Source organism: Netta rufina (genome assembly GCF_964035555.1).
Source record: "Netta rufina genome assembly, chromosome: 10".
Lineage (NCBI taxonomy): Eukaryota > Metazoa > Chordata > Aves > Anseriformes > Anatidae > Netta > Netta rufina.
The window spans coordinates 15350786-15371488 of record NC_140133.1 but is presented as its reverse complement, the minus strand read 5'-3'; the positions used below and the strand labels follow the sequence as shown (position 1 = coordinate 15371488).

General features: G+C 42.1%; 1 protein-coding gene across 1 annotated transcript in view; it reads right to left on the bottom strand.

The window, feature by feature from the left end:
- The window catches only part of PTPRG (protein tyrosine phosphatase receptor type G), a gene marked incomplete at its 5' end in the record, with an annotated part of 400948 nt that overhangs the window by 89088 nt on the left and 291157 nt on the right, over window positions 1-20703 (bottom strand). The window contains 2 exons of the mRNA XM_084292446.1: window positions 9100-9292; window positions 14054-14211. Coding sequence (XP_084148572.1) covers window positions 9100-9292; window positions 14054-14211 — 351 coding nt within the window. The remainder of the gene's footprint in view (window positions 1-9099; window positions 9293-14053; window positions 14212-20703) is intronic.

Here is a 20703-nt window from a genome sequence, read left to right as displayed (position 1 = left end):
GGCTCAGAGGGATTTATAAAATCCTCTAAAAATGTTCCAAGTTAGCTCTTCTGTGCATAGAAATGTCACCACTTTAAAGGCAGTTATTTCTAGCTATGTTCTTTTTCCCTCTTTTGGAAAATCCCACTCTCTTCCTCATGTCTCAGCACTACAAAACTGCTGTTCCTCTCCCTGATGCCGTGGGATATGCACTGTGTGGTAGAGCTGTGACATTTTTCTTGCACAGAAAAGCAACGTGCCAGTGGAGTCCTCAATCCCTTGTGGTGAGACGGAGACAGGCAGGGGTCTTCTGAAGCCATTCATACACGGAGGGAGGAAACATCTGCGCCGGGATGTGCCCCCAGCATGTTGCTGGCTCAGGAGTGTTCAGAGGTAGCTAAAATACAGGGATGAGGGGCTTGTATTGCTCAGGTCCGCAGCTGCTGGCCATAAGTGAGAGGGGCTTCACTTCTCCTTTTTCTCACCTGCTCTGGAAATGCACAGGGACTGGTGGCAAGAAATCCTGTTCTTTCCTTACAATGCAGGAGTGAAGCACATGGTACATAGGGGATTTCTTCCCACAAGGTCAGAAGAGGAGAAACTGAGAGGCCAATACAGAGGTTGCAACCTTTCCTTTCTTCCCCAAAAGGGCAATCAAGTTGGTGGCCAAGCTCTCAGGGCAGAGAGGGTGCTTATTTCCCTTCTGTCTCAGCACTGGGAAGGACCTGAAAGAGCTGGTCTGCAGGACAGACAGACCACTTGCTGCAAGGAAGCCCAACTCAGCCCCACGTTTCCCCAGCTGATTTCAGAGAAGCCTGAAAACAGCACCATCGATGCCTGTGCTATTGGCAAAATACTGCACCATGTTCACTCTGCCTGCACGATCCTGACTGCAGTCAAGACAAAAACAATGCCACTAACATGGAAGGGAAGAAAAATACTTTCACAATACGTATCTATACACACACATATATCCTTGCTCATTATTAACCCCTCAAAACTTCAAATAAGCCCTGAAATGCAGAAATATGGGCTATACTCCAATGAGAAAACTCACACTTGCTTTAAGTGCCATGCCAACAGCATCGTGGTGACAGAGGTGATGCAGTGCCAGCTTCAGCAACCTTGCTTTGGTGAGGCACGATGGAAATGCCTGAGAAGAGAATGTGACCCGTGACAAACAACAGCATTCTTTTGGCTGTCTGATTCAATCTTGGAGTTCAGCGAGGGCTGTGTTCCCAAAGGATAACAAATAGACTACGAGGATCATATGCAGAGACAACACATGCTCTAATACATAGAGAAGTGCTGAGAGGCATACTTACAACATTTTTGCCCTTCTCCTTTTACTAAATGTTTGCAATTCTTTTTCTTTGCTTTCCTGTGTGCTGTTAACTTCTCGCAGTGCTTATAAATGACATTATTAATATATAAGGATAATTGCTTTAAAGAGAAGCATGTATTTTTCCTTTACCTTTGCCTGTACTTTGCCGGCAGGCATTTGCAGGCTCCGGAGCATGCTGTACACACAAATATTTGTGTTGATCTACTTCAATCCACAGACAGAATGTAGCTAGGAGACAGACTATTTATCTTCCCTGCTCTTACCTTTCACTGTGCTTCAAACAAGGTTGTTTCTTAAGGTGTAAGGGACATTGACAGACCCCGCACTTGTTTTATGAGCACATTGAAGCAACCTCTCGAGCTAACCACCATGGGGGCACTTCAGACACAGGGGCTCTGGGCAGGCGGGCTTTGCCCCTCTGCTGCCTGCCCGTTTCCTGAGGTGAATGTACAGCCAGCGTTTGGAGTGCATTTGATTCCTTCCTGTATGGCTTTCTTTGTAGCATTTGAGTTTCCATGGCATCACAGAGACGGACCCTGTTTTACTGAAAGGCATGGGCTATGCGTTTTACTATGTTGTGGTTGAGCCCGAATATTTCAAAGATTTCACAAACACCACTTCTACAGCTACAGCCTGAACCCTCAGCAGGCGCAGATCAGCCTTGCTCCATGCTGGGCTAAGCCAATGCCTGCTGAGGATCTGCCCTGCAAGCTTTGTGTTTATATTACACATGCATGCACACACAGAGGGTGCCTTGTGTTTAAAGTGTACACCCACCTTCTTATCTGTACGGTGCACCTGATATAACACGTGTGATCATGTTCAGAGGCACGTGCTCATCGGTGTGGGGAGCAAGAAGGAATTCCTGCTGGAAGGATGCGTCTCTGCTGCATTTACCAAAGTGCCATGTCTGGGTGAGGGTGGCTTGCACCTCAAGGCATAGGATGTACGAGCCAACAGGGCAGTCAGAGAGTCCAGGTGTGTGCCTCAGGGATGTACAAAATCAGGGTGGGGAAGTGGCTTCCCTTTTGCAGCTTTTGGAGGCTTTTTCCTATGTGAGGGATTTGCTGCAGGCATTCATGGTACAAAGTACAGTCAACACTGAAATTAAAATCAGTACTTCTGTGGGCCATACAGCTAGACCAGTAGGTAGGCAGCGCAGAAATGAATTCCCTGGAGGGTTTAAGTGGAATAAATCATCAAGCTCCCTTACAAGTACTCAGCTCTGCTAGCTTTAGTGGCAGCTACAAACCCAAACCACGTTTCAGCTTTCACACCGAATTCCTCTTGCTCTTTTGCTGTGGGCCTTTCATAATATCTAAACAAGTGCAAGAATTACTGTTTGTTTATTAATAAACCTACTGGCACGCTGCCCACTACATTCAGGTGTGGACCCATGCTGTTCCACATGACAACCTCACCAAGGTTACAACAGGTGAAAAGAGCAGCCTGCAGAACAGAGCTGCTGCAAGGGGAAGCATGAGGTCAAGTACATGCACCACACCTTTTTGTACCCAATTCCCTTTCAAAATGGGTCAGGCCTTTTGCTGTAATGCTTTGTCTTCTACCTGACTAATGCAAGAACCTTTGGAAGAAGCCTGTCCTCTCCTGCTTTTGCACAGTGTGCTCCAAGACAACTGCGTGCCCAAGGACCAAGCCTTGCAGAACAGGACATGGATGAGGAAAGCAAATCTGAGGTGGAAAGGACAAGAAACACACAAGGAGCAGACTGATTCCTGCCTAAAGAGATTACAGCAGCTACCCAAGGTTCATGTCAGAAGAGACTATCGCAGCAGTAAGGGAGTACATTTACTAGGAGCACTGAGGCGTAGTGGCAGCTGGGCAAGTCCACAGTGCAGAGAAGATGCAGGGCAAGCAATTAGCAGCACGGTGTTACCACCCTCAAGTGCAACCTTTTGCACCGAGTCAGCCTGCTGCGCCAGCTGAAATCCTAATAATGATACATAGATTCATCTGCACCAGCACACAGTAGTAGGGCACTGACCTGATTAAAGTACACAGTCCATGAAAGGGGAATGGAATCGGAAAAGGACAATCTTCATAACAATATGAAATCAAAAGGGAAAGGAGGAAAAGTCTGGTCATCCAAGGAAACGGGGAAGGAGTTGCTAATCTGTGAGGAAATCAACCTGTAAAACAGATTCTTCCAAAGCATGAGAACAATTAAGTGGTAAACATACCATAAATTAACTAAAAATGTTCTTGTTCATTTTTTCCCTAAGATTTTTAAGGAAAATAAAGAGTATCTTTTTGCTTTAGCAATTCCAAGACGTCAATAATGTGCAATTTTAAAGTTACATTTACACTGTTTTAAATTTAGATGCTGCTTCACGTAGGAGATTACACTTATTGCTGTGCAATATTTTGTGGTCATTTAGGTCTGAATAACATATATGCATGGCATTCTGTAAGAGCAGAATTTGTCTGCCTATCCCCCTTTTTGGCCTCCCAGAGAGAACCTGAGGGCATGAAGAGACCGTGAAGTTGTTTTGAGAGAGTTCTCATAAAACATGGGCATTCAGAAAGCAAAACAAATTACTGGGAGCAATAACAAAGGCGCTAATTGAGGCAAACAACTTGTTCTCATTGAGAAATACTGCTGTCAGTGCTCTGAACTATCTGCCTCAGAGTGACGTTGTCACTGCGTCGTGCTGAATCTCCAGCAGAACTTCAGACAAAGCTGCAGTGGAGATGCACTCCAGCACAGCGATGCCGTGCCACGCCATGCTACGCCATGCAGAAAAGACACCTTCTTTGCAGAAAGCCTAGCTTTCTTTCCTGTTGTCAGGAGCTGTGAAGTAATGAATACCAACTGAAGTGCTTTGCTTGGGCAGTGCTGTACCTTTGACTGCAGGTTGCTAGCTGGAGCCATGCGGGAAGGAAAATCCAAGTACCTTTTGGGTAGTTCTAGTGGCACTAGGTTACAATGACCTCCAAACTGTGTATCACTATGGCTTGACAAAGAGAAAAAAGGAAAATTATCACCTGTACGCTACTAGAGAGATGTCCCAGCTGTTCGGTTAGAGTTCAAAGTTTTACTAGAGTGAATTTATGACTGCTTATTATTTAACTTAGTCTAGGATCATAATTAAAGATGGTACTCTAAGGTGAATTCCCACTGATGGGAAACAGCATCATTTGAGACTCCAGCAAAGAGTAATCAGACACCTTTGGGGAAGTAATCAGGCATCTGTGAAAGAAAACTCTGATGTCAAGAGCCCCTCACATGGGATGCTTGTTTAAGTGTTGTGAGGCTTGCTGCACGTTTAATGAGGCAGAAAGGTTAAAGGTTTTTTTTCTTTCAGAGTTAAAAAAATGTAAAGAAACATTTGATACTCCTAATCACGAGCAAAATAAAACGGGAAAATATTGTTGCATGTGGGGTACATCCTGAAGCAAGGAAATGAAACACCTTTTCTTCCTGAGCTTCCATGCCTACACTCTAACCGAAGCAGGTAATGCTTTGTAAATATCCCTCTCCTTGATGGGACAACATATGAAAGTAGTAAAGAACATGCAGAGTCAGGTCCTTGAACTGGATACACTTCCATGTAAAAATTCTGTTTATGTGTCTCCTAAGAGCGATGTACACTATTAAACTGATAACTAATTAGCAGTAACTCTAGCAGAGCTGCTTGAACGCTGCCTGGGAAAAGCCAGGAACACAATACGTGAGGGGACAGAGCAACACAGTCCTAAGCCACAGAAGACAGGCCGGATAAGAAAGGAGACAATTTTAACAGAGAAGGTCATGTGCAAATACTCCAACACTGCCACTACCTGTTACTCACAGTATCTGGCAAGTATTTTACAAACACACTACTCCTGGTTTAATAAGTCTGTACAGAGAAGCACAGAGAACCTACAGATTTGCAAAACTTTATATAAAATGGCACTGTAACACCGGTGAGTCCTCTTTTTAAATTTTACAGGCCTGGTGATCAGCATTATTTAACAGCGTGGTCCACTGTATATCTTGAGTCTCTGAAAGTTTAACCTTCTTAAAAGACATTGTTGCATGGTGGTTTATTATCGATCCACCAACTGCTACTATTATATAGCTGAACTGTGCACATCCTGAACGGTACATTTCAGAAATAATACATTTAAAGGTGATCCGTATGGTTTCTTGAAACAGCTCCAGGGTCAACTTCAGAATTAAGTTCAGTTCCTAGGCTCTGATTCAGCAAAGGTCTTACACATATGCTTTTAGTCCAGGCATACCAGCAGTCCTCAAGAGAACTGTTTTAAATTGGCTTTTGCCAACAGGAGGAAGGAATGAGATAAAGGAACCAAAGAAAACTCTTCTTGCTAAGTACTAACACAAAAGGAAAACTGGAGTTTCCATTCTCAAGTGAAAAATAAGTCCTCTACAGCATTTAAAATTAACTAAAACATTTTCTCCATCTTGTATTCTGGTTATTGTAAACACTGCCACTTCCCCTTATTGCTTCTCTAATATTAAAATTAAAAAAAAAAAAAAAGGGAAACAGAGGAGAGTAACCACAAAAGAAAAGATGTAACATTCACATTAGGTAACAAACAAGATCCAAATTCACTGACAGTTTTGGTTGACTTAAAACAACTTTTCCCAGAAGACATTTTATTTACCAAATGCTACCACTTACAGGGCTTTTCTAAGGAAACACTCGAAGGACTTGCATAAAGTGAGAAATAGTTTTCCTCCAGTGTATCTACAGGTTATGCCACTGGTCACGGTTCTGTGACTTGAGATAGCTTTGATAGCTCGGAGAAAAGCCATTCCTGTTTGCTGCCAAAACGTTCAGATCCATGCTTCTCAATGGACAGCCGCAGAGCTGCATCGCTCTGTGCTGCGCTGAAACTCACCATTCACGAGGGAATTCTGAAAATTATGCTGAACATTATGCAAATTGTTCTGGGCACATTTTCCTCCAAACTAAGGAAGGCTTACATAACAAACACTACGCTGTTTTCTAGATTAGCAATACTGCCCACAGACTTAATAGTGTGTGACAGAAGAAACAAATTGCAAAAATTCACACCGACAAACAAATCCAAACTTCCCCTCCAGAGCTGAAGACCATCACAAACCATACCACCTTGCAGCAAGTAAAAGACACATTTTCGTGACCTTGCCTTCTTCCACAACACACAAATCGAAGCACAGGGAGAGCGTACAGGAGCCAACATGTGACAGCCATTGGTCACATTGCTTAATGCCATGGAAAGAAAGCACTGAGACGCAACCATGAGGTGTGCAGAAGAATCTGCATAAAATAAATTTGTTATGCTAACCCTACGCTCTTGTATTTGTATGCTAGACTGTCTGGCTGAGAGGCACTCTGTGCATCCAGTTTCTCAGTACTTTTGCATGAATGACACTATATAAAGAGGTACTGTATTTACTAGCTGAATAAACAATAGGTTTTGCTTTCACTCAAGTATTATGACTTCAACTCATTTTATTTATATGTCAGTAGTTCAGAATGTGCAGTAGACCAGGCACATCATCACTGTTCACCTTTGTCAAAGAAGGGGCCAGAAACATCCACGTTGTTATATCTCTAGAACAGCTATAACTCATCCCTGTAACCTTTGGAGGATACGCTACAATCCATTTTGTGTTAGTAACACTGCAGCAACCTATTTATTTTTAAGTTCATGAAAAAAATGCACCTATTTTCAGTGTTCCCTGGTGTGCACACAACCCAAAAAGTGACAAGTTGACAGAGCTGGTACAAAAAGACTGGCTGCCCAACCATTAGCCTCCTATAGCAAAAGCTCGAGGGAAAAAAAATCACTGACTTCAGCATCGTCCCTGACATTAGATGGCACACTGAACGTTGTCACATCACTGGAAGAGGGGACACGCATGGTCCCTACCTAAGAGTCTCTGATGAGCACATTGCAAGCTCAAATTCACAGGCAGGCATGAGTACAGAGCGTTACAGTACCTGGACACGTTGGGACAGGATCCAGAGAGAAAAATCAAAGGAAACCAGTCCACAAGCATGTGTGTTGTTAAGCACCCAGGTACGAAGCTATCCAAACATGGACTAGTGCTTATGAAGCTCTCTTGATCCAGTGGGTTGGCTCACATAATATTAACTAAACCATGTGCACTTGTCTGAATCTGGGTCTTAGAGTCCATAAGGAGCAAAGTCAGTGAGAATCTTTCCAGTTACTTCCAGTGCCCCTTCAATATCAACACTTCCAAGTTCAAGATCAGCCCATCAACAACAGACCTTAGCGTTTCTAATGCCCCTAATCGTGGGTTTGAGATCTTTACTGTGGGGGTGAAAATCACCCAGAACATTTTTATAATCTTAAAAACCTTCCAGTGAGGTGAGGAATATTCAGGCATGTGGCCAAAACAGTAAAACCTTGAATATTACACCACATGTACCAGAGGGTACCTTGGCTGCACTCAAAATAATAACTAGAGAGTTTTGTCACTTTTAACATAACGTAACCTATTAACTTTCATCACTGTTCTGGGCAGGTAACAAGTACACAGGATATAACTGAAGAAATAAATATTGACACATGTTGCTGTTAAAACACTGATTGAAAACTGCAGACCAGAGCATCAGAGCATAGCAGGGTCTCTTCATTCCCAAGATCTCCTTCTCACTTCTGATGTAAATTTTCCGTCCCAAGGCTGCCTTTAATGTACACGAGGTTTGTGTACGTGTATACTATATATATAAAAATAAGCGCGCTCACAGAATAATGAGCCCTGAGAAATACTCTCTTTCAGCACTCTCGTGGGAGGGTGAGGCTGCTGAACGCAGCTGTTTTCATGATTCACATCTCAAACTACGCTCTATGTGCCTGGCCAGGTGAAAATGCCAGGTACGCAAGGGCAGATTGTAAATCTGCTTAGTTGTTTCCTTCTGGCAAACTGCCCCCTCTTCTTTTACCTGTACTCAGGACTGGTTAAGCACCAAGCACTTTTCGAGACTGAAGACTGGGAACTACATGTCATTCCTCCTACCTATAAATAACAGCAGTCAATAAAATAAAGGCAAATAAAGGTAGTAAATGATATTTATTTCTAGTCTTATTTTATCCGGTACACATTTCTCTCAGAATTTTTGATGTGCTCCTCTAGCCAGGGCTATCTGTGCCAACGCAACAACTGCAGCCTCCCTCCCACCCCCCTCCATCCAGCTCATTATCCAGTGTCTGACAGAAGCGAGCACCAGCTGCTCTACAAAAAGGCACATGAAACACTTCAGCAAGACATTATAAAATCACCTGTCTGTAAGGAAGAGGGTTTTTGTCCCAGCCACCATTACCAAAAGATTGATACAAACTTTTAATTAAAAAGGTCGGCAGTTCTTCAGAACTCCTGATACTTGTAAAAACGAAAACCATGACCACATCTGGATACCCTATTTCCATTCAAACACCCAATGAGTCACTGCTAACGGGGCCAAAATTTTACTGCTGACCCTTTTCATTAGCATTTCCTATTTGTCAGGCATCTCTAAGGCCCTACAACCAGTTGGCAGAAACAGGGAGATCGGCAGTTTGGGACTTGCAGATTCTGGGGCTTTATCACCACGGTACCTCATGACAGTGAGTTTCACAGGTAACTGTAGGCACACACAGGACTAGTTAATTTATTAACAGATACAAACAAAGCATACCTGCATACACTGCATTATTTCTTTGGCAGCTCGCAGCTATCCTCAGCACAATTTAATGACAAAGCAGACAAAAAAATCTCTCGTTAGTCAAGTGCAAAATTCATAAGCATAATCTACCTTTGGAAGCTTCTGTGCCGAGTGGATTTTCCAAGATGTCTGTCATATCTTGGCTCCAAGCATCCTTCACAGCAGACTTGGACACCTTCCTGTTGTTCAGGCTTTGCTGTGGCCGGAAGTTATTCCTCAGGTACTCCACGGACTTGACATGGTCTTGTTGCTCAGTGGTGAATATGGAATAGAAAGCCTCCAGCTGACCACAGCCATCATGGCAAGGAAGAGAAAGGACATTAATTAGAAAACAATGTGGTGAAATCCGGGTGGTTGATAAGAAAGTAAAATGGCAGGAAGTGTTGATGCCAAGACTGATAAACCATGCGGGAAGTCGGGCTGCCCACTGAAATCACTGCCAACCGTCTTATCTCAGCACAGGGCTTATCCTGCCCAGCAGAAGAGAAGACCTTCGATCAACTCTCTGTTGTCTGTCATGGGCAAGGAAATGTTTGCCCTTTAGACCCTCTGTCTGGATGGATTTCATGTGCGACAGCCACGCCAAACCCTCCTCAATGCTGGCACCATTTTATTTCATAGTACCACGCCAAAAAATGTTTCCACCCCAAAAGCCCTCTCCAGGAGAGGGTGATGTTACCTTAGCTCTGAATCACGATGCCTAGCTGCCAGGCTGAGTGAGCTCCATGGCCAGCTCTTGCAGCACTGTTGCACAGAGGTCACTGAAGTTGTCCCAGCATTATGGGACTGGTCCCCAAAGCCACGAGCTGACTTGCCCTGGAGCAGGTCAGTAGCAGAGCAGCACAAGCTGAGGGCTCCCATCTCCAACCACCCTGACCTCCCTACCAGCCACTGCTCCCTCTGATACCTAACTACAGGGTGAGAAAAAATAACATAAAATGGTCACAGCTAGCACATATTCCTCTGGGAATAAGTTTCCTTAGTTGTATTCAGATCTGAGCTATTTTTAATAAAATGTATTAACCTGTGAGAAAGAACTGTAATTGGAAAACTTTTCCGTTAGTTTGTATCTCAGCACTTCCTAGAAGGAAATTTCTAGCAAACTAAGGTGAAAATATTTTCAGCTAATGTTGTTCTCACAGCTATCAAGGTCAGCATAGCATTTACTAATAGCTTGTTATCGTTCAGGTCAAGAACTAGAATCAGTTATGTCGCTGCTGGAAAGGTTGAGGAAGACAGAGCAAAGAAGGACTCACTGCTGATACTGTTTACATCAATTACGTATATTGATGGTATGGATTTGGGGAATACAGAATCTGGCCCACAACTTTAAAAATGGACTTACACAACACTCATAGTTTAATAGGTCACTTTGAAAGCTACATACTTTTCATTACGTGCATCTGCTCTAAAAGCTATGGAAATGAATGCAAGTCCTGAAGTTTGCAACTGGGAAAAATTATCATTGTAGCCTCAGCTGATAGTGCTGATAACAATAATCAAAGGAAGCTGCAACAGAGCAGCTAAGCATCCTCCGCTGAACCAAGAGACACTCGCTATCGATATTTAATTTCCCTTCGAACCAGTAAACAGAAACTCCCTTCTGCTGCTGCCATCCAGCTTGCCTGTTCTGTTGGGCCTGACAATTCCTTTTACTGGGCTGAAATTGGTAAAACTTCTCCAACCCCCAAGGCAAGAGAGTCAATTTGTACACTTCTCATTTCAAAAGTCAGTCTCCCTGGAGCGGGGAGGTGTGCTGGGCTGGCTAATGGGGAAACGTATGGGAACATTATCACTGTGAGCAGCACATGGACAACAGGAGGGAGAAAGGATGGACCTCGCAGTGCAGAGCCTGCGTTTGGCAGATCTGTGCTCAAACACAAAGGCGAGGGAACTGGGTCTCCTAACAGGCAATCACTTCCAAGGTATCAGCACAACTCAGGCTTGTACGTTTTCAGTAGCAGCCTCCCCCTCTCCCTACCCTTACTGTACAAGCAGGAAGCTGATGCAGAGCGAGGGGAGGCGAGCAGCAGGGAGGGCTGACAGCTGGTGACTGGTTCCCGTCACAGGCAGGGTACCCAGGTGCAGCTTCCAGCCTTGTGTGCACTGGTGGTGGCATTTGGATTGGACTTTTTCTGCATCTTAGATGAATGCCCTATTCCCTGGTTCTCAGCTGTTATCTCCTCTCTGATTCTTTAGAGAAAGATCTTGAAAAATCTTGAAAACTATTTCCTAACTAGTATAACGCAGTCAGAAGCAATGACAGGCTAAATAAAATTGGGTAAAGGGTCTATCATCTTATACTTTTGTCTTAACAAAGAAACAGGATGATCCTGCTAAGCCCTACGCTCTCCAACGACATTGCATGTTGGCAGTGACCACAATGCTGTAAATATTTACCTACCTTTTTCCCTTCATGCTCTAGAACCAGTTTTGATGAAGCCAACTAACAGGCCTTAAAATTACTCCCTAGAAGTTCATGAACTGGGTACCAACTGCTCCTTATCAAGTCAAGTCTCTAAGCTTACACTTCCATGACATTAATTGAATTTTTAAACTTTCAGTGAGAACTTCTAAAATATTTTCTTCTGCTGTGCTACCTTGGGGAGGGATAATTGCATTTTAACAATTGCCAATTCAAATGTGATTTTTAACCTTCCCCTTTTTATGTGTTGAAGTATATATAAGTCATTTAGACTTCATTTTTACTATAAAAATATTATCTACCACAAATGAGAAATTAATTGATTTATAGCTGGCAGGAAAAAAAAAGAAGAGTCACAGTCAAGGAGCTACATTCATGCTCTTCAAGGAGTACAAGAGCTCCTGTTCAGAAGAACAAATGAAAAGCTGTTTTAAGACTGTTATAGATAGAGAGAAACCTGATCTAAAATTCCAAGTCATGTAATTACAAACCATTAAAGCCTGATGCGCCCAGTTTTCTAAGGGCTGGATATATAAATGGCAATTAAAAATACTAAAACTGTTATAAGCACAATGAGATACTCTGAGGTATGCATTATGAGAGATAATGCCATGCTTTGGGTCATTGAATGCACTTAGCTTGACAATGTATCTGCAGGGTGACACGGCTTGTCCTGTTTTGTTGTCTAATTATCGGGAGAGATGATGATGATGGAGCACTGAGAATAAAATAGAGAAGCCTCCACAAATGGACCACTTCAGTACTGTCCTTTTTACAGCAAGGTATTTTGCACAAAAGTAAGGATTTAATTGGAACAGCAACAAAGCTTAAACAATATCACTTTCCTCCTCTGGGATTACAGACTGCTTCATGGGGTTTGTGATAAAGAAGGTTAAACTGTGGCAATGGATTATACTGCACTGTTTCTGTTAGAGGAACAAATAATAATCATAGCAATGGCAGGGTGGCAGGCTCTTAAAATACACCCATCTAGAACTGCCAAGGGGAAGAATACTATTATTTATTCCACATGTGTTGTAGTATCAATGAAAGTCTGTCTGCACACAGAATACCCAGCTCTTCAACCACACACACATTCATAAAGCAGCACAATGCCAAATTTTAAAGGCTTGGCTTGGCACAGTTACTGCTCTACAGCACAGGAAAGAAGCTCTGCCAGGATAAAGTACCTTTATACCACAATAGTGATAGCCATAATTGGCATTTAGCAGTTCATTTGCATTTGTTAAAACAGAAAAAGAAGAAAAAAGTCCATGACCCACTCGATGTGTATACAGGGTGGTACGCAGGGTATAAAACTGAGTGTGGGTCAGGCCTCACAGCCACCCAGTAGTAAACAGTAAAGTTATTGATGTAGTGAAAAGCTACAAGGGCTTGCAAGTATCCTGCAGGCAAGGACAGAATTCAAAATGATCTTGACAATCAGAGAAACAGCCTGAAAAAAACAAAGGGTCTGATTCAACCGCGACCATGTGCAAAAAAGTCCCACGCTTCGGCCAGAATCGTCGCCTGCGTGAACACATGATGTTCAGCAGCACTGCTAGAGAGTGCTCTGGAGAGAGCAGCTAGCAAAAGGGTTCCTGCTGGCCACCAGCTGAACACGGGTAATAACATGGTGCTTTTGTGAAAAAGGTGAAGTAAAACCAGCACAGGTGGCTCGACACATGCATCCTGCCATGTCCCTCAGCCTCAGGGGAGCCCAGCTGAAAGTGCTGAGACCTAAGCGTTTGAACATGGCACTTCAAAAAAACATGAAAGGGTCTACAGGAGAAGCAATGGGATCTAGAAAACATGGAAATAAGCCTGGAGTGGGGACACAGCAATCGCCTTCTGCCGTTTTGAAATCCTTGAGAACCAACATCTGTCAGTCACAACCACCCCGTGAACTACTCACTTAGGGTTGACAGAGTTAATGTATTTAAGAACTTTGCTTTGATAGCTTAAGACAGATGAATAAAGGAAGGACTAATTTCAGCAGGATGGTTTTCTAAAGATGACAATCTTAAAATGTCAAAAATGCTCTTAACTAGTAAACATTTGACTGCATTTATCCATTACTTTATTGGGAGCATTCTTCTCCAGACAAATCCCAGACACTGCGTCTATTTGCATTAAAAGCTGCTATGTGCTAATTTTAAAGATTTGTGTACCAGCTCTCTAAGCACATAATGGCAGCTTTACTGTGTTACAAAAACAGTTAACCATGGAGAATTAATGGAAACACGTCTTTTCTAATGTAATTAGTTCAAATTACTAAATCTGAGCAGAACTGAAATCACTCACTTTACTTTGAAAAGAAAGTTTCAATTAAAAAGAATAAAAGAGAACTGCATGTAAATATTTACACCACAGCTTAATTTAATCTTAACAAAAACAATACCAAATAAATCATTGAAAGGAAACTAGGTTTCATGTTGTACTGTCTTCTTAAGACTGATGGCTCTTGCTCAGAAACAATATTACTGAAGAAAAAAAATCACCAACACTTCCTTTTTTGTCAACAGAAACTTTTTTGTTCTCAAAATTTAAACATTGGGTTTTGAAAACACTGTCTGAAAGAGAGCAAATCAAGAGATTCCATGGACAAACTAAACACACCTGATGGTAAGAAATGGGAACAGGCTTCCGAAAAACAATCCACTCCACGATTTCGCTGCATGGAGGAGTCGTCAGGGAACCTGCGTAGCGGTAGTAACTCCCCAGCGATGCCGGCAGAAGGTCCCTCAGCACAAAGGGATCCAGAAAGGTCTCCTTCTCTGCGGGGGAAGATTGACAAGTAAAATTACACTTTATTTTTTTTTTACGTGTCTTTAAAACAGACATCACATTGATAGGCAGCCTAGCAAGGTGTAATGGCAACAACATATTTTATCATATATATATATAATGAAGGATGGAAACACCCTATCAGGAAGTCTCTGTAAGAGTTGATGTGTTGATTATTATAAGAGCAGCCAAAATGCTAGTCAGTCCTATACGGCTCCTATTTAGAAGGCGTGCAGGTGTGAAATGCCCTTGTTATCCCACTGCTTTATGCTAGCACAAAAATAACACCGTATTCAGTGGCTTCAGCACTCAGTAAATTGCTCTTCAGCTTGATGGCAGTGAGTATTTGTCAGAGCCTCGAGGGAACAACGCTTGGTCCCAGCGGTCCTGCTCATTGCTGCCTGACCAAAGAGCACCAGGTCGCGTGCCCGTCCTGTCCCCACCAGCAGGGAAAAGGGATGCAGGAACGCAGTCAATCCCTCTGTGGGCTGCCAAGATGGCCAAGGCAGTGGCCAGCCAAAAACGTCTCCAGGAGCTGCCAGGGTTGAACCAAGGGGAAGGGCAGCATGGCAGCAGAGCATCTGTAAAGCCAAGCTCCGGCTCAACGTGGTGCTCAGAGCAGCATCCAGACGGTTCCTCTATGGGATTGCCTGCACCCAGCCACATGGGCAATGCCAGGGCTGCTGCTGGATGCAGTTGGCACAGCACCACAAATGTGTCTCAGAGGTAAAAACACTCTTCCTTCTCATCCAAGAAACTCCTTCCTGCGGTCTAGCAGGCTGGAGGATGAAGTCTTTCCTCCAAGAAGGCTCCTTGAACAGCCTGAAATGCAAACCTACGCACTGAAAGCATTTAGCTTCAAGTAACAGTGACAAGCTGGTAATATTTAACACTGTGAAGAAAAATAAATAAATGAAAGGAGGAAACAGCTGCAGGCAAGACAATTTCCCTGCCATCCCTGAGTATTTATCCTCTGCAATTTATGTTGACTCACAGGCCAAAGCTCCCTCTCAATCTGTGCAAAGGTGCTCACTGCCTCAGGTCATGCTGACATGCGAGGCTCTTCCATACATCACAATTCTTCACTTATTATATTCTTCATGCTTCAAACCAACGTCTACCTTCAGGTAGCAGGAACTCTTCTCTTTCTGTCTTGCCAGAGCTGCCAAGCAAGTCTGCAGGGTGCGGAGGCAGGCAGGTTGATGACCAGCACACACACCGTCACCAAGTCAGAAGGAAATGAATATGGGTGAGGTCTGCAGAATCCACTTCCACAGACCCCACATTTTTCTAGAAGTCTTGATCAAATCAAGATGTCTGCCTATAGCTCTGAACAGCAGCATGGTAAACAAGGGGATTGTTTTCCTCCACTCCTGCTGCAAGGTGCAAATATATGATGCTTTCCAAATGTCTTCTGTTCTTCTGCACGTTATCAGCAGGCATGGAAAGTTTTTGCAGCCTTTGGAGTTCCAAAATATGAGTGATTCTATTAAAGTCAAAGTATACCACATTGCAACAGAATACTGTGATTTCTTCATTAACAGTTTCTCTCCTAATCCAAGCAGGTATGAAGGACTTTTCCACCCACAAGAAGGAAAGAAAGAAGAAAACACGTTTTCTCTTCATAGCCTATCTTCAGAAAAAAGTGTGCTTAGATAATAAATAGTAAAATATATATGATTGGCCAAAGTTCAAAGAGAACTAATCAAGAAATCATAATCACAGCAAAAGGTTGGATTTAATTTGATTTCCAATTAAAAACTCATCGGCTTATTTTTATACAGGAAAAATTGGTTAGAAAAATTGCAAACTCAGTCAGAGGAGTTGATTTTGAAATTTAGCAGGCATACAGCTCAGCTCCAGAGCAAAATGACGTGTTTCTATTTAAGAAACTCTCTCTCTGTGGAAGTCGAGCACAGAGTGGACTGCTATGAATCTGAAAGAGTATTTGAACATGCAAACATCCTCTTCACGTTAACAGCCAATGACTATAAATGAAATAGATGGGAGGTACAGGACATTTTGAAAACAGATTTCCCTTTGTATCCATTTTTATTGAAACATTTATGAAATAATCTTTCAGTTACAATTAATTTAGCTATTTTTAACTTTTATAACCTTTTATTTAGAATGATGGAAACACTTAAGATGCTGGCCAAACATTCCCTGGAAATCCTAGAATACAGAGTATCCCTTTATCAAGAAATGACAGGAGAAAGAAGCTCATTTTACACTTTCAAGGATTTTTGTGCCATATGCTGACAATATTATATTTTAATAATTAATTGTTCATCAAAGGAAAAGATGAAGAACAGGGATGCTAAATTCAAAGTTATTCAAATTGCAAAAATGAATAATGCATGAATTTTATATTAAACACACACTGTATTAAGTAGTCTACATTTCATCCAACTCTGTCTTTCATTTTTAAACATTCTGAACTACAATATGAATAATCAACCAAGGGAAGCTTATTTAGACAGAGAAATACCTTATTTGAATGCAAACTGGAAGTATCCGACTATGATTAAATTTTGGTTATCAATTAGGAAGGTTTCTTTCCTAAGCGTTTGGAAAGTCATAGTCAGCTATGGAAAAGACCATTTCTTGAGGAAAAAGTAGCTTTGCTAATACACAGTTTAAGTAGGACAGGGTGTGCTCTATCTAATTTTTCATGGCTACAAGCAATGCTCTCTTTGTTTTTGTTAATGAATTCCAAAGATTAAAATAAAAATTACCTATAATTGGATTAAAATGACTATTAAAATAGATGATAATCAATTGATTATGGTTTAATAACCTAGTACTTTTGAAAAAGGATTATTCATTTATATCACTTCCATCTAGATGCATGGTGTACTTTTAGCAACTGGAGTCACAAACAGCTCCATGAAAAGCTTAAAGAAAAAGTGACTTAGAAATTCAGGAGTTTATCTCCGGTATATCCCTTCAATATCATATAGAAACAGAAAGTGACATGAAATTATGTTCCTAAGAGCTTGAGACAATTTTGAAAATAGGATTTGAAAATCAAGTCACTTAAAATTTCATCCTTAAATCACTTATTATTGGTGGTGAATCTGTAAAAAAATCATTTGCAAGCTAAGCAATAGCATTCACTGAATACAGAAGAAATATTTTGTGTATGTATATGCACATGAGTGTGTGTGTATTCACACTAACATTGCTACTAAATTGTAAAGAGCAAAGCTGGAAAAAAATATCAAACCTTTCTTCCCTGTTTTCCAAAGCCAGCTCCTATATCCCATTTTCCTTGCTTGGGACTGGGACGAGTTTTGCCCAGAAGACTAGGGACAGACTGAGCAGGGTGAGGAGTTTACAGGAGGGAGAAACCAGACAAGGCGGGGAACTACATGATTTTCTGTGCGAGAACGAAAACCAAAACAAAAAATAACAAGAGAGCATTTGCTGACAGGTACTAAGAAGAGAACTGGCAGACAAAAGCAATAAAACATCAGTGATAACATCTCTGTTGACCTGCAGATACCTGTGAACCACTGCAATGAACGCTGCAAAAGCCACCCGTGAGCCACCTACTTGTTCTTACGTGTGAACCGGCCTCACACCTGCGCAGGCTCTTCTGCTGTTCCCTGTCCTGCTCTATCAGTGCCGGAGCACAGCCGTGCACCCAAGCAGAAAAATAAACAAGCAGGAAATCGGAGCCACAGAGATCGGGACCCTAATGACAGGCCTCGAGCCACAGAGCATTCCTCTGAGAAAGCAGCAAGGAAAGCATTGCTGTGGCTGCCACGTCCAGGCAATGTGGACTAGGATGTCTACCGAGATGCCCCTCTAATGCCACACAGCCAATTTTATTGACAGTCAGCAAACAGGGAGCCCTTGTTTACAGCACCAAGGCTCGTAGAAACGCGTTCACTCTAATATTTCCACAGGAAAAACTATCAAGTGCCACAGATTCATTGTTGACAATTAAGACAATGAATGTGACATTTAAACTACTGAGTATTCCCCGGCATAAAAGCACAATATGGTATTTTAACTTGTATTCACAGAAAGGAATTAACAGTCAGCTGGTAATGTATCTGACTTTCTGACACAACGGTGGTGTCTACCTCTTAGTTTTTGTCCCTGAATAGCAATGAAACTGAAACAAGTCCACATGGGCAGACCACACATTATGCTTCCACATTTGCCTGCAAACCAACAGAAAAATTTGCATTCGAGTTTTTAGTTTTACACTAATGCAGTAGGAAACATATTTATCTGACACATGCAAACTCTCTTTGGCCAATTTAGGTGGAGAAACAGAACACAAAAATGTAGGACTAAGCAACCTATGATAATACCTGGATGACCAAGTATCTGTTTCGACAACATCAGGTGTAGTCTCCCAACATTACTTTTGTTTACTAGACAAAGAAATACTTTTTTATTATTATTATTATTATTATTTTTTAATAATCCAGTAATACTCAGTATATTCTTTGTTTGGACTGGTAAATCTCCCCACTACTTTGCACGAAACCAAGGACCGTTCTTTGCATAACCCAACCCGAAGTCACAGCACTCGCAGGCACACTTTAAAGAGCTGACCTATTTACACTCTGTATTTGTTAAAGCATCACCACATGTGAGCTAACACCGAGCTGTGCACAATAGTTTTCCCAGCAGAGGAAAAATCAGATCTTGAAACAGATACTGGTGGCAGATCTCCACCAAGTACTGCAGTTTTCAGAAGTTGATGCCAACAAATATTATATTGCAAGAGCTATCAGTTGGATATTTCGACTTCAAGGACTGACTTGCTAAAAATAAATTCTCTGAAATGCTGGAAGGAGATAGCCCTGAATTTTAACCGAATCACTGTGGAATAGGAGGGTTCTTGAGATATTCAGGTAAACAGCATCACAACTATCTGTGATCAAACCCCTTTTCAAATCCAACAGGAACTTGGATCGGAGATCACAAGCAAATAACTATATGCCAAGTCCATTTATATCTCATGGAATGCTCTGGACTTTCATCATGCGTTTCTGTAAGAAAACAGGAACTTGGCTGCATTGAAAACAATATCTTAAAATGAGCTTATTTCCAAAATTAACGTATGTGCAATGCCTGATAGGTGGAAACGTTACCCAGCTACACTTTGAATAACTGAAATCTGCAATACCAATATGAAGAGCTTTGAAAGTCTCCCAAATTTGTTAAACAATGTTACTGCCAATTTCATTTTCACAATGAGCCAAGTCATTCTAAAGCTTCTGCATTCAAACATTAAAAAACAAACACACAAAAATAATCAAAAGGACACCATGCCACACACCCACTGAGCCAGAACTTCCAAGATAAAGCAGGCTGCACACCAGAGACAGGGACCAGACACACTGTGGTGATGTTAAAGATGAGATTACAAATATTATATGTTACTTTAATTGAAGAGATCTTCAAATGAGTACTTGCTGTGTAAATCCAGTATGAAGAGCAGTTTCTGACAGACCTCCGGACCCACTCTAATTCTTGTCACTTACTGTACAACTATTACTCTCATTTTTATTTTATTTTTTTAAAGACGACATCCTCTGCTGAACAATGCAAAGAACCACAGCACAGCATGGCAGAGAGGAGGGGAATGAGAATAAACAGTCTTTACTCAGGGAGCCTGCAGTCTCATTTAACCTGGGACAATTGGTGAGTGGTACAAAGAAGAGAGGAAAGAAAAAAAAGGAGTCTTCCATGGAAAAAAACAAAACAAAACAAAACAAAACAAAACACAACCTAAACATTTCCATGGCAGGTGCCAGCCTCAGGCTTAATTTTTCTCCTTCCCTCTTTTAAAAGAGATTAAGAGGAAAAGGTTTAGCTGGTGAGGAGGAGTCTTAAGTCTGCAAAAAAGTCTTAAGTCTGTAAAAAATAAAATAAAGTAAAATAAAATTGGAACCTTTAATGCTTAATTACTGCTGATGCAGGGCTTTGGCATAACGGCTTGTTGCCATTCTGGACTGGGATGAGACTTCTCCAGGTTTCACAAAACCTATCCTAAGGCAGAGGTGCACATGAAGTCAAGGTGAGAGGGGACATGGAAACTAAGAAATACAGAGCAGGCACCACTGACTGGAGGAAAAAGAAACTGAGAGGAGACCTTCAGAGGGGCAGAGGATTCCTGGAGCAAGCTGAACCCTAGCACAGGCAGGGTGAAGTGAGGCAGAGGTGGCCAGAGGAGCACGTCCTTTTCACATCCTCCGGTGGAGCCACAGCACAACTGCACCTTCTCAGACTTCGACGCCCCTCTCTTCTCAGCAAATTGCCTCAAAACCCACCAGCAAAGCACACAACTTCTCCCCCATCCCCTGTGCTTTGCTCACATTCATCATTAACCTAAATTCAGCCACATCTTGAAATTTGAGTTCTTATTGCTGCAATCTTCTTTTTGTTAGCTTTAGTTTTTCTGTGCAACGTATTAATTATATGTCAGCTTGCTGGTCTGTGCTCAGCCATGACCA